Raw genomic sequence first — 14,467 nt, 5'->3', positions numbered from 1 at the left:
CATAAAACCAGTAGTTCCACTGGTGGCAAACTATGGTTTCGACTTTCTAAATTAAATGTGTTAAAATTGAAAATTATTAAAATAGATTTTAAGGCAAACAGGAAAAACATTTTTTGATGTTCACCAATATTTGACTTGTCTCTTTTTATTATTATTGTCTAGTACCTGATATTATTGTTTTATATGGATCTTTTCTTATTAGAAATGGTTTGTACATAGTTTAGATCAGTGATTATTTTAACTGATATTTCAGTTTAATCTAGATATTATATATCTAAAAGAATCTATGAAATAAAAAAGTCTGATTCATTATTTACCATCTCTAATACTTACTTATATCATGCGTTCAAATGAAAACCTGAGCGTTGAAAAAGTAAACCATTTGGAACAGTGCAAAGTTTGAATTTCCCGCCGTTTGACACGAATGACATTTGTTTATGTTTAATCGAGACATGATTGAACATGTTTGTTTTCAGCAAAGGGTGCCCTTGGATATTTGCTTCGAGGATAGGAATCGTTAGTTATTCTATTTTTAATGTAAAACATTGCGAGAAGAAGGACGTTTTAGGTTAACTGTCTCTAATTACAACTGTCAATTTACAAATTAAAAAATCAAAACAATTGACGGTTTACAATGTCTTCCCAGCCCAGGATTTCTTTTGAACGCCCCATAGAATAAGTTTACTGACAAATAAAAAAGGGTTTTTCGGCCGTCCAGAAAAACTGATCTTCCATTCGTCTAAATCGCCTGGAAAATGGCATTTCCTTGCCTAGGCAAGAAAATCGAAACAGGAATTTTTAATGAAAGATTTTAGGTTGGCAGCACAAAATGTCAATGTCATGTGGAATTTTTGTACAATTTTTTAAGTGTGAAATATTGATTTCGGGCAAACTTGTATTTTTTGTCCCAAGCTGCACATTGTCTATAACAGTAGAGGCCTGTTGATGTATTTCTCATTTTATAATTATTTAATAACAGTACTTTTATTTTGTTTAGGTTGGTACTAAAACCAACGAGTAGATGTAACTAAGGAAAAACCTGGTATACGCCATAGACACTAACTTGAAACTTGTAGATTGTAAAACAACACGTTCACGTTTCAATAAACAGTTTTAGCTTTTAAATCAAAACAGTCGGCCTTATTAGAAAATCCCAACAGGTTATGGGCTACAGTGCGTATTAAAAAGAAAGTGCACTAACGGGAAAATATAATTTGGCGTACTGGTTGAAGTAATCTCCGCAAGTCCAATTTTGAGGTTAAGGAATCCACGAGGTGAACCAAAGAAGAAACAATGGATTCGTCAAGAGTAATTAACGTTGGACTATTGGAAGGGAAAGCAAATTGGACTACGTGGAAATACAAAATTTCCGTCTGTCTACGAGGAGTCTCGGGAGCAATGGATGTTGTCCAAGGCAGGTTAGTGGCACCTAATACACTACAAGAAGATGCTACCGCTGCCCAAACAGCGACGTACAAAAGTGCATTAGAAGTATTCAATAAAGCAGACAGCAATGCCTTGATTATCTTAACCACGAACATGTCAGATGAAACGTTGCAGAAGATAATGCGATTCACGACGTCGCGAGAAGTATGGCTGGAACTTCACAAGTTGTTTGACGGCGTTTCTGAGGACAAAGTCTACAACCTCTGCTTACAATTCTTTGGATTTAAGAGGAATCCTGAAGTTGACATCGCATCACATATTTCAAAATTGAAAACACTATGGAGCGAGTTGAAGCAGGAGATGATGAAAGATGAAGCGAACCTGGAACTACCAGACTTATTTCTGATCTGTAAAATTCTGGGAACACTACCAGATGACTATTTTTCATTCAAGTCTAGCTGGATGTTAATGTCAAAAAGTGACAGAACAGTCGATAATCTGACAAATCAATTGTGTGCATATGAACGAGCCTTAGGGACCAAGGAGGACGAATCTTCTGATCAGAAAGCTCTGGTTGTGAACTCGTCGAAGCAGGCATCGCAGCAAGCGAATGTAGTCGATTCCAAGAAGAAAAAGAAGCTGATTTGTCATTATTGTAAGAAGCCAAATCACACCGTGAAAGTGTGTAGAAAGTGGATAGCTGATGGCAGGCCACCGAAATCGAGCAATCCGGAACCAGGTACGAACATGACACTCGTTTCTATTACATCAACTGTGATGAATTCTGAAAGCAGTAATAGAGACTGGTATGTAGATAATGGCGCGACAAGTCATATCACAAATGACAAAAATTCGTTCAGAACACTTGAACCATTTTTAACAACACATTCAGTAACCACAGCGAATGGTGAGAAAATTGAAGCCATTGGAAAAGGTACAGTGGAGATTGAAGCAGCAGTTGGAGGAAGATGGAACAAAATCACTCTGACAGATGTTTGGTGCGTTCCAAGTATTCAGAAGAATTTGTTCTCCGTTCTTGCAGCACAAGATAAACGTCAAAATAGCGAGTTCATCTCAACCACAGAAACTTGCAATTTCAAAGTCGACGGATTAGTCCAGCTGATAGGAGTTCGTGATCGATTTGGAGGACTTTATAAGTTGGCCGTGAGAAGTACGAAAACCAGCTCACTCGATGAAGTCAATGTCACAGGTACAAATAATCTCTTGCAGCTATATCATGAGAGATTCGGACATCAGAATAAGCGCCATGTGAAGTCGCTACTGAGCAAGGAGCTGAACATCAAAGTGGAAATGGACAGTGAACTGTGTGAAGGCTGTATGTACGGAAAAGCTCATCGCCTACCATTTGGCACTAGAACGAAGACAACAAAAGCAGGAGAGCGAGTTCACACAGATGTATGCGGACCATTTCAGGAATCGATGTCAGGATTTAAATATTTTGTGCTCTTCAAGGACGATTACACAAAATTCAGGACGATTTATTTCTTGAAAGAAAAATCAGAAGTTGCAGAGAAGCTGAGTCAGTTTTTAGCTGAAACAAAAACTGTTGGACATGTGATCAAAGAACTTCTGAGTGACAATGGGAAGGAGTTTGACAACAAGGACGTTAGAAGTATGCTTCAAAAGGAAGGTATTATTCAACGTCTTACGATGCCATACACCCCACAACAAAATGGCTGTAGCGAAAGAGAGAATCGCACAGTCGTCGAAACAGCAAGGGCAATTATGCATGCCCACGGAAACATTCCGCAGACACTCTGGGCTGAAATAGTTCGTTCAGCGAACTACATCTTGAATCGCACGGGACCTTCAAACGTGCCAGGAACATCTCCATATGAACTGTGGTACGGTAAGAAACCGGGACTGAAACACTTACGTGTAATAGGCTCCACTTGCTATGTTCATGTTCCGAAGCAAACCAGAAAAAAGATGGACCCAAAAGCCATTAAAGGTATTCTCATTGGCTACGATCATGATGACGGATACAGGATCTTCGACAAAGAGGAATGCAAACTCATTAGATCACGAGATGTCGTATTTGAAGAGAAAACGCTTGAGCACACGAAAAGTGTGATTATTCCAGAAGATGATTCAACGTCTAAACAGGAAATTCAAGCTGATCGCGATGATGAACTCACCGATGACGATGAAGAGGAGCAGGAAACCGAAGATACGTCAATTTCTGGAACTTCCGAGTCAGATTGCGAGCACAACGCCGACAGGACCACACGATGTCTACGGAACAGATCGACTCTGAAAGCGCCAGAGAAACTGCAAGACTACGTGATGCATCTTGCAACGTCACTTGAGGAACCAGAAACTTACGGCGAGGCCATGAAGTCGGATCAAAAGGATTACTGGAAAGAAGCCATGGACCGTGAAATGAAGGCTCTTCAAGAAAACGAGACTTGGGAGCTAGTGGACTTACCTCAAGGAAAAAGGGCTATTTCAAACAAATGGGTCTACAAAGTGAAAACCAACGCCGATGGATCAATCGATAAGTTCAAGGCGAGACTGGTGATCAAGGGCTATTCACAGCAAAGAGGAATTGACTATGACGAAACTTTCAGTCCAGTAGCCAGGAAGTCTACTATTCGAACGTTACTCAGTGTTGCCGCAAATGAAGGTATGAAACTTGCACAGATTGACGTTTCAACGGCTTTTCTCTATGGTGACTTGAAGGAAACCATATACATGCAACAACCTGAAGGACACTGTGATGGATCTGGGAGAGTATGTCGACTAAAGAAAAGCTTGTATGGGCTGAAACAAGCCCCTCGTTGCTGGAATGAGAAGTTTAGCAATTACATCATTAAATTGGGTTTTCGAAGGAGCGAAGCGGATCCTTGTCTTTTTGTTAGGCAAACAGGCTCCACAAAAATGTTCTTCGTCCTTTATGTTGATGATGGTTTAATTGCAGCCAATGACGAACAGGAACTTCAACAATTTATCGATGACTTAGGACGAAAGTTCAAAATAACTGCTAAACCTGCGTCGTTTGTCCTGGGACTGGAAATCAATCGAGAAGAAGACGGCTCGGTGAGGGTGAGTCAAACCCACTACACCGAAAAACTGTTAGAACGATTCAACATGAGTAACTGCAAGGCAGTGACTACTCCAATCGTCAAGGACAACGAGACAGAAGAAAGCTCTCGAAACTCCGAGTTTCCATACAGACAAGCCGTGGGAGCATTGATGTTCCTCATGTGTGGGACACGTCCGGATATTGCGTACGCACTCAGCGTGGTATCCAGAAATCTTGAGAATCCAACAGATCGAGACGTAGTTAGGGTCAAGAGGATTTTGCGGTACCTGAGAGGTACAACGAACTGTGGGCTTCTTTACAAGAACAACCAAGCAAAGGGGGTTTTTGAATGCTACAGCGATGCAGATCATGGTGGTGACCTTAGCACGGGGCGCTCGACCTCTGGTGTACTGTGCCTCCACTCTGGGGCCCCTATTTCCTGGATGAGCCAAAGACAATCTTCCGTTGCCATATCCACAACTGAAGCTGAAGTTGTAGCTGCCAGCAAAGCTGCCAGGGAGATCATCTGGATCAAGAGGATTTTAACTGAACTGGACCAATTGAAAGCAACACCTACATTACAAATCGACAATGAAGCTGCTATTCGACTTGCCCAGAATCCCGAGTTCCATCGAAGAACGAAGCATATTCGTATCAGACATTTTTTTGTTCGCGAATTAGTAACTGCTGGAGAGATTATGGTTTCAAAAGTAGATTCTGAAAAACAGCTCGCGGACATATTAACAAAACCATTGTTTTCAACCCGATTTAGAGATTTGTGTAACGACATGGGAATCTGTAAGTTATTAAATAAGGGAGAGTGTTGATGTATTTCTCATTTTATAATTATTTAATAACAGTACTTTTATTTTGTTTAGGTTGGTACTAAAACCAACGAGTAGATGTAACTAAGGAAAAACCTGGTATACGCCATAGACACTAACTTGAAACTTGTAGATTGTAAAACAACACGTTCACGTTTCAATAAACAGTTTTAGCTTTTAAATCAAAACAGTCGGCCTTATTAGAAAATCCCAACAAGGCCGAGGGGGTTATCAAGCGACGGCTTAGGAATAACAGAGAGAATGAAGACTGTTTTGAATATTTGAGGAATTGATTGACTTTTGTCGTGACAGTCGCTTCTTGGATCCTTTATGTTGTCAATGAAAGAAAAATAAATTCCCTATCCGACAAAAATTATTATATTTTGCTTTAAATAATAAACTGTCGGCCGAAAAAATGTTGTGTATTACACGCCATTTTCTAGCCTTGTGATACAAATGACTAATGTCAACCAATGACCGTTTTTTAACACACGTGAAATTTCTTCTGGTACAGGGAAGTACTGGTTTAGGGTAGGATATGGTTTTTTGCAGAGAAATTTATAGCACAGACTTGTGACGGTATTGTAGTTGGAATAAAAAATGTTATGCAACGTTTAAAGAAAGTTTAATGTTTTCATTTAATATATGTAATACCAAAATAATACTAGATTGGGACAGGACGACTGATGTAACCACATAAAGAATTAACAACCACTACTTAAGATAGATTTGTTACTACGGATAGAGTGAAACACCATTTTTGAAATTTTCACAACTTTATCAGATCGTGGTAAAATGCTTTTGATTGATGACTTAAAAATAAATCAATAGAAAAATTGAAGGTGCGAATTTCTATTATTGCCATCCACAATCCCTGTTTCAAAATACTGAATTACTGCTTAATCTGAATATTAAAAGATTACGTTGTTGATACAAATTTGGGGATAGCAATGACAAAAGCTAAACAAAATATTTTTTCTAAGAACGTTAGTGTCCTTCAATACGCTTATAAACTCCGTACGGTGATAGATTGTACGTTTTTAAATTCTAGTTCCAAAACATAAAGCAATGAAAAATACTAAACTCTCCACCTCAATTGTTTCACGTTATGTAGAAAACCGTTGTATCCCTGCAGATTAATTCCCGCCACACTACTCTTTGGGTCTGTCTTCTGTCAAAAAACGTACCTACAATCTATCAGAATACGGAGTATACTAAATTTAGCAGTCTTAGATAACTACTTATGTTGAGAAATAAAATTATCTTCTTTTATGTCAAAGGCAATAAATGACGACTCGTCCTCATATGTGTAACTAGATATACCTACTGAATTTTTCAAGATTCAGTGATTTTTCTATCGGTGCATAAAAAAGTTACAGTTACAGTTATTACTTTAAATTAATAACGATACAACCTCTTTATTTATCAGACCTGAATGAAACAACGTGTAATTTCTGTAATCATATGGTATGAGCAAAGGGAAATATCAACTCGTATGTTATATGCTTATGTATATTTAAGATAAAGCAGAGAGTAAAAATAATGTCGGTAAAGTGTAAATAAAAAATAAAACGTAAATAGAACACTGGGTTTGAAATTGTAGTACCAAGAAACATAAAAAGTTGCAATAAGTAAACACTTCTTTGTCGCGTTGACTTGTAATTGATTACGGAAACACAACTAACAGATAAAATAAAAAATAAATAATTGTTTTTTTCTATAATGCTACGTGATGCCTAAACAAAACTTTGATTTAGTAATTGACTGAACCAAAGTAAACTGATTGAATTTAAATAAATTGCGTTATCAGTTACCTTATCACACTTATTAAAGACTTTTATCTTGAAATAAAAATAATTGAAGTACGTCAAAAATTCAGAAATGTTTGTTAATTTTCCTCTTCCAATTCTATTTCAATTCCCTCTATTTTTATCTTATCTTCAGATAATTTCTTGATTGCTCCTTAAAACTTTAAACATTTTTTATCGACACATGTTATTCTGCTTCTTACGCCTATTTGTTGGTACGTTTTTCATATCATAACTCAACTTTCCTTGTTTTTCCACCAGATTTAATTTTATTTGTGAACCGAATCTGATTTACCAGAAACCGTCAGAGATAAATGAAAATCATAAAATTATTACTTGTATTTTGTTACACCTGTATTGTACAGTTCTACTAAGTGCTTTCTTATCTCACTATTATTTAACAAAAACAAAATCTTCGAATTTTTATAGACCCTATTTATTATTACGTAAAACGATCTTAAAACAATGAAATCAAAACCACACCAGTTGTTGCAGACATTTAACTTTCGTTGATGGAATTCCACGCCTGATTTACGGCTCAAAAACCCGACAACAAAATCTTGAATACTCCATTTGAACGTTGATTTTTTTGTACTTGTTGCACACCGACGAACAAGCTTTTCACTGGTTCGATTAATTTTAAAAATCAATTACTAAAAACCCAACGTACATTTTACAACAAACAAGCAAAACCTATCTTTTAATCTTACACCTATCTTATCATTATCGCTCGTTGGCAATGAAATCTTTTATCTTGATCGCAATAATGGAATTATCTATTGCAACACGCCGAAAGCATGTCCACAATCTCTAGTACACAAAAAATCAAGTACAATGAACAACACGCTGTTGTGGTACTCATCCCTCTTCAAGCACATAACCAACTGGGGCTTCCGCACCGCTCTGGCCCAATTCGTAAGTCAACCACAAATCAATTTCACAATCTCTTAGTTTGGTGTTTAGGTCGTCTTCCTCTTCATTTTTTTGGGCGTTTCGTACTTATCCACCTTGATCGACATCACACTCGATGGAGATAGCACAGCTGAGTTCATATCCCGATGTAAGAACTGAGTAAAAAAATTCAAACAGCTTCACCGAGATTTTTTCAGATGAGAAATATGTTGTTTTGGCCTCGTCGCTCTACATGATCGTACCGTTCGCATTTTCAAATTTGTTCCTCTTCGGATTGTTCCACGTGAGTAAAACATTCGATCATTTCAGATGCTGTATCATTTCTATTTTTAGAAAAATGTGAGAATTTTGAAAGCTTTCGCAATCGGAAGTCTCACAAGCTGTGCCGTCATCTTAATCGTGGTTATCGGATCTGGAATATTTTTAGCCCTTAAAGGCGACGCCTACATCGCCTACAGTTTAATTGTTGTTGGAGTTGTTCTTGAAGGTGAGCTTTTCAACTAGTCCAACAAGTGGTAATCTCGTTTTCAGTGTTTTTGGTGCACGGCATTCTCATAGCTCTTGGGGCTAGACACAAATACCTCCACCGGAGTGAGGGCAGCGTGAATTCAGAAACTGAAGAGACCTAACTTGTGATATGTAACTATATTTTGTATTTAGTGTATATAATATTTATTATTAAAATATTTTGTAAGTTCGACTAAAACGAATACTATATAACTAGTGTCAAGTTACCTAAAAATAATACTGAGTTGAAAAATGTTTAAAAGTTGAGACTCTTGAGATGTTTGTAGAAACTGTGAACGGCGATGATGTTGTAGAAGGCGATCACTAAAACACTGAATTAGAGGGGAATCTGCGTTACGGTGTGGTACTTACAGGACACGATGGTACCCATGACTAAGTGGCCAATAATGAAGAAGGTACTGTTGTCTCCTGAATGGTGGATTATAGCGATGAGGATTGAAATGATGTAAACGATGATAGCTACAGGGTTGAAGATAAGCCACGGTACAAGAAGCATCGGTCGATTCTGAAAGAAACAAGTTGAGTTTGGAACTAAACAATATTTTGACTTACGGTTTCCGCTCCGAAGATGAGTAAAATGGAGAGGGCACACTGCACGGCACTGGCAACAGCGATGATAATCAAAAGGCATCGCAAAGCTGCAAAATTCGTGTGTTATTGTGTTCGAAAAGGCGCGAATTCCTTACTCGTGAGATCTGGATGGAGGGAGGGATCGGACATATCCAGAAGTTCATGAGGATGTTCTGCGTACGCCGCTGTTAAAATCAAGCACATAAAAGCGAGGACGCTCTGAACGATCCCGATAATGATGGTTCCATGTTTGAGACTGAATCCGCAGCAGTTCGTAATTTCAGGAGCCATGGTACCCTGCAACAACAAATCTTAAAACTCGACCTGTCAAGGTTCATTTTAATTGAATTCTTCGGCTGGTTCGCGGCCATATTGCGGATATGTAGATCGGGTGTTATGCAAGGTGAAATCGCAGTTTGCAATTACTGATCAATTAAATCAATAAACATACTCACGTATTTGTGGAAAAACAACAACAAAATTAATATCACAGTTCTTTATCACTGGTAGTTGCGAGCGCGCAGAAAAATAGCGTTTGTCGAGGTTTCTAGCTGCGGTACTGTTGGCAAATACAGTTATTTTGTAATCGAGACGTACCTTTCTAAATTACTCTCATGGGTGGACGACTGCGGAGCATTGTGTGAAAGTTACTCACCTGGGGACGTAGGTTGTTGATTGGTTCGCGTTACGGATGATGACTAAGACCTTGGAAAGTTGATACAAACAACAATTAAACATCAAACATTTGATTACGGAAAATGAACACTTCAGTGAAACAGAACGCCACAGGTAGCATTATGCAAATCTACTTTCTTTGTGAAGATATCGATTATATGTAAATAGAAAAACCAACTATTTTTAGGACACCTTGACTCAACTTGTAGTTTTTAATTCGCAAAAATAAATTAACTCTCAGTTAAATGAGTTCATGTTAACATGCCCATCATTAAACATATCTAGTTCAAGTACATCTGGTTGTCATATTGAAGAAGTGTGCTGCAGCAATGGACCAGTTTTGCGAAGTCCATTGACTAGTAACAATAGTGAGAAAGTGATTATTTTTAATTAAAATGAATCTGAAAGTAAGTGGAGAATTATTATTTAATGAAATTTCAAACAATTCTTTTAGATTCCTGCTTGTCTCGTTACTCTGATTTTATTAATCGGTGGTAGTATGACGATATCGAGGGCTAGACGTGGGTTGCATCTACATTTCGGGTCTAAACATCATGTTGTGCATCACGTGCACAGTGTACCTGTTGTACACACTTATCACGAACCAATCGTCCATACTACTTATCACCATGTGTCACCCATTGCTGTGCATCATCACTATATAATTTAATAATAAGTGACAGGTGTTGCTGTTATAAATGTATAAAATGTACCTAGTAGATAAGTGCGTTAATATTTATTATTAATTATTATGTCTGCGTAGTAATAAAACATATTGCCGATTAAAAGCTATTTAATTAGATAAATGTGTCTGTAAGGATAATAAATAAAAAATAAAATTAAAGGCAGAAAACTATTACTTTACCTCATTGTGTTCTATTTAATCACTTAATCAGTACCTAATCATAATCACAGAGGGCCGTATCATGACACTCTTATTAAATTTAATCATGACTCTAATTACCTTGGTGACGTATTCATCTCTTTCTGGCATAAATCTATATTGTTTTATGTTTACTTTAATCACGACTCCAGTTAACGACAACTTTAATAACGGTGTCGTGATACGGCGCATTGTTTGTGATTAATTTAAATTTATGTATTTTGAAAAACAGAACAAATGTTGGAGTGATGCTGTACCTATATTTTTAGGTAAGTGCCATAAAGATGTGTATGAGAAATTCACGTTTTATAAATTATGTAACTGATAATAGTATTTTACAGTAGAAGTCCGTTAGGATAGCCTTTACTGCCGAGCCAGAGATTTTGTGAGACGAGCTCGCAGGGCGAGTCGAATAATACTGGCGAGGCAGTAAAGGCCCTAACGGACGTGTATTGTACAATAGTTTTTGTAATATCTCTACGATTCGTTCACAATTATCTTTTTGAAATAAATTTTTTTCAACGCCATCGAAAAAACCGAATGATTAATAAGTGTGCGGAGGACGTCGTCGTGTCAACCGTTGTTTGTGAAAAAAAATTGTTTCAATGTTGTTTGTCAGATTTGTTCAACGCTTAACTTTCCGTTGAAAATAAATGAATGAAATCAATAAAAAATCGCAATCAAGATATGCCCGATGTCCGGAAGTGAGGTATCGTTATTGCCTGCAAAATCGTGCTTGTGTTAGTCTTAAAATTGTGAAGTATCATCTTCGATCTTGTCTACATTTGCTGCTGTTCATCAGATTTGTTCAACACGTAGCTTTCCGTTGAAAATAAACGACTGAAATCAATAAAAAATCGAGATCAAAATATTCCCCATGTCCGGAGAGCAAGTGAGGTCATCGTTATTCCCTGCAAAACCGCGCTTGTGTTGGTGTTAAAAGTCTGAAGCATCATCTTCGATCTCGTCTACATCTGCTAGTGCCATACGGATTTCGATTAATTCAAGGTGTGTCCCATAACATTGAACATTAATTATTGTACCAATTGTACAAAAAGTTGAAAAATAAAGTTTAGATCTACGTTGCTATAGTTATTTAGTCATTCATAACGGCCGCTCCCGCTTATAACGGACACCCTTAACGAACTCCGGCCGTTATGAGGTTGTTTACATGGTGACAAACAGTCCGGAAAGCCACCTTTAACAACTAGATATTACAAAAAAAATTGATTGACACTTTAGATATGTTGCTTTATACGCTTTTACCTCCACAATGCATGTTACTCGTATCTTTATCTACATACATGCAAATATGGAGATTGCAGAATTACAAACACAGTAAGCACGTAAATCAATATCACAATTTGATTTGATACCTTTAAATAAATATTTTACAAAATGACTGTGTCCAAATCCTCAAAAGATAGAAGTTTGCTGTTTCCATCTTGTAAACAACCAGAAAAATAGAAAACTGAAAGTAGTCTTCAACGAAACTATAATTAAACATAATTATTCTCCAACGTATCTAGGGGTAACTCTGGATTCATCTCTAACCTTCAAACAAGACATCGAAAAGTTACGACAAAAACTGAAAACAAGAAACAACATTATACATAAACTCGCAGGCACAAGTTGGGGAGCGAATGCACTAGGGATGTGCACGTGTATCGATATTGTTGAGATATTTACATCGATTTAATTTTTTTCAATATAATCGGTGAGAATCGATATTTTATAACGATACTTTATGCGATATTTTTTTCCGCATTTGTTTGCAAAATGAATTCTTTCACACACAGAAAGGCCACATGTTTTATTTGCTTTTGTTTTTTATGGCAGACGCAATGTCAGTTTTTTAATCCACTTCGATTATTTCATGATTATTTTCGCGGTTTTGTTTTTCTTTTAATTTTATAGAAAAATATTTTTTAATATAATATTCATTTTTTTGTGATTATTATCAAATTATTTCTAACTGTTGTTACGCGATTGAATAAACATTAATTTTCATTATTTCGATTAATTACTCTTTTTTTCTTAGAAATATCGATGTTTAAAAAAATCGATATTTTCTGGTCGATATATTTAGCACATCGATGTTTTAATTTCGATGTATCGATTGATGACATTATCGATGTTTCAAAAATTTTGGGCAAACCTAGAATGCACACACTCTACGTATGGCAGCTCTAGTGTATTCCACGGCAGAATATTGTTGCCCTGTCTGGAAGAACAGTACACACGTGAAAAAAATAGATGCTCAATAACGGGTACTTTAAAATCTACTCCAAGAACATGGCTACATGTCTTAGCGCAAATTATTCCGTACGATATTAGAAGAAAATACGTCACAAAACGAATTTTGGATAAATTCAAAATTAACCTAACATGTACTCAATAACACCAGAGATGGCAAATTTACCACTCTATAGATTAAAATCACGTAAACCACTTTGGAAAGAAGAATTTCTCGTGCAACCATTTTCGATATGTGATTATTGGTAAACAGCCTGGTAAGACGTAGATATTTTCAATAAAAATTTAATGGAGAATCCTGCAAAACAAGTTCCGGGATTTGACCTACCCAGGAAAATTAAATCGCTTTAGAACCGGCCATGGCAAATGTAATAATACATATGCTGTTTCACAGGAACATTCGTGAAAACTCCTGTTGTGAATGCGGTCCAGAAAAAGAAACCATCCAACACATTGTAGAAGAATGTCCCCTTATTAAATTTCAGCAAGGTTTCTCCGAACTTCATATACTTACAGAAGACGCCATAACTTGGCTACAACAAATTAAAAACATATAGGTAATTTACTATTATTATTTTGTGAATTTCGAATTTTAATTGTATTTTTCTTCAGACGAATATATCGGGTGTTTTTTTAAATTTCACCTCATAGTAGGCGTTGAAGAGTCGATTGTGAATGCACTATACGGGTTACGGATCACCAATCAGCGGTTTAAATCTGACGTTTTACACGAGTGGTGCGTTCACATCGACTTTTCAACGCCTGCTACGAGGTGAAATTTAAAAAAAACACCCGACATAATGCATAAACATTAGCCGCCGTAAGCTTAGTAATTCAACCCAACATTCTTTGGTGCATAGTTTGTTGCCGATTTTTAAATTTAAAAAAAAAATTTTTTTGTTCGACACTGTCAGAATTTGAGAATTTTCTCCTGTGTGAACGGATTTTGATAAATGTCACAACTTGTCAAAACGAAACGTCAAGCTAATTTTAAAGATTTTAAGCGATTTGGAGAAGGCTCCAAAAGGTAAGAGGTTCGTCGAACAAAAAAATGTTGTATCCATCTCGTTCGTGTGTAAATTGGGCATTTTTTGGCACTCGCGGGAAAAATAGGCCCAATTTACACACAATGTCGTTAAATAAATTAGTATTCATACATGTACTATCGGCGCCAACGAAATGTGAACGAATTTCTGGTGCCATAGAAACGTCTTCTGTTTTGTTCTACATTAAATAAAACTTTGTTCACTGGCGTACTATATGTATGGAAGTTAAGAAAAGATTTCTATTACCTATAACTTTCTATTACAATTTTTACAATTTTCGTCGAGTTTGGCAACAGCCCTCGCTTTTCCTATATCGGTCAAGTGTCGTGGCAGGTATATTGTTTAAAAATAAATTAAATCTGTTGACTAATTATGTTTGTGAAAATTGTCACAAATCTGTCACATTAACGTACGCCTATGATTAATGCTTCAACACACACTAGGAAAATTTGGCGTTCACATTTCGATGGCGCCGATAGTACTATTACGATTATTAAATTTTGGACGTCACATACAATTTTTTCAGCACTTCA

The 14,467-nt window shown here is 36.7% G+C and overlaps 3 protein-coding genes across 4 annotated transcripts in view; 2 read left to right on the top strand and 1 right to left on the bottom strand.

The window, feature by feature from the left end:
- Positions 1 to 7,385: 7,385 nt before the first annotated feature.
- LOC138132554 (uncharacterized) lies at positions 7,386 to 9,365 on the bottom strand. 2 transcript variants are annotated; one of them, XM_069050106.1, is made up of 5 exons: positions 9,191 to 9,365; positions 9,057 to 9,142; positions 8,856 to 9,009; positions 8,712 to 8,807; positions 7,386 to 8,601 (listed from the first exon to the last, which is right to left on the bottom strand). In XM_069050106.1, the coding sequence occupies exons 1-4, from the start codon at positions 9,363 to 9,365 to the stop codon at positions 8,740 to 8,742; spliced, it is 483 nt and encodes a 160-aa protein (XP_068906207.1). In that variant the 3' UTR covers positions 7,386 to 8,601; positions 8,712 to 8,739. The 2 variants fall into 2 exon arrangements, with proteins under 2 accessions (XP_068906207.1, XP_068906206.1); XM_069050105.1 differs by lacking the exon at positions 7,386 to 8,601 and having other exon boundaries at positions 8,607 to 8,807.
- On the top strand, positions 7,845 to 8,682 carry LOC138132552 (uncharacterized). Its single transcript, XM_069050102.1, has 5 exons — positions 7,845 to 7,979; positions 8,028 to 8,124; positions 8,174 to 8,259; positions 8,310 to 8,463; positions 8,508 to 8,682. The coding sequence occupies exons 1-5, from the start codon at positions 7,899 to 7,901 to the stop codon at positions 8,603 to 8,605; spliced, it is 516 nt and encodes a 171-aa protein (XP_068906203.1). The 5' UTR covers positions 7,845 to 7,898; the 3' UTR covers positions 8,606 to 8,682.
- A 1,420-nt stretch (positions 9,366 to 10,785) lies between the features above and the next one.
- The window catches only part of LOC138132541 (sensory neuron membrane protein 1), a 38,379-nt gene continuing 34,697 nt past the window's right edge, over positions 10,786 to 14,467 (top strand). The window contains exon 1 of the mRNA XM_069050077.1: positions 10,786 to 10,901. The gene's annotated coding sequence lies outside the window, so the exon portion shown is untranslated. The remainder of the gene's footprint in view (positions 10,902 to 14,467) is intronic.

Source organism: Tenebrio molitor, chromosome 6, assembly GCF_963966145.1.
Source record: "Tenebrio molitor chromosome 6, icTenMoli1.1, whole genome shotgun sequence".
NCBI lineage: Eukaryota > Metazoa > Arthropoda > Insecta > Coleoptera > Tenebrionidae > Tenebrio > Tenebrio molitor.
Note: the sequence above shows the minus strand (reverse complement) of the source record. Positions and strands in the feature narration are given on the sequence as shown.

Coding starts and splice junctions, on each gene's coding strand:
- LOC138132552 (XM_069050102.1), top strand. CDS start 7,899: ATGAACAACACGCTGTTGTGGTACTCATCCCTCTTCAAGCACATAACC. Junction 8,125..8,173: donor AGCTGAGTTCATATCCCGAT/GTAAGAACTGAG, acceptor AGATTTTTTCAG/ATGAGAAATATGTTGTTTTG. Junction 8,260..8,309: donor TCCTCTTCGGATTGTTCCAC/GTGAGTAAAACA, acceptor TTCTATTTTTAG/AAAAATGTGAGAATTTTGAA.
- LOC138132554 (XM_069050106.1), bottom strand. CDS start 9,365: ATGGCTCCTGAAATTACGAACTGCTGCGGATTCAGTCTCAAACATGGA. Junction 9,010..9,056: donor TCATCTTCGGAGCGGAAACC/GTAAGTCAAAAT, acceptor TGTTTCTTTCAG/AATCGACCGATGCTTCTTGT. Junction 8,808..8,855: donor CATGGGTACCATCGTGTCCT/GTAAGTACCACA, acceptor TCAGTGTTTTAG/TGATCGCCTTCTACAACATC.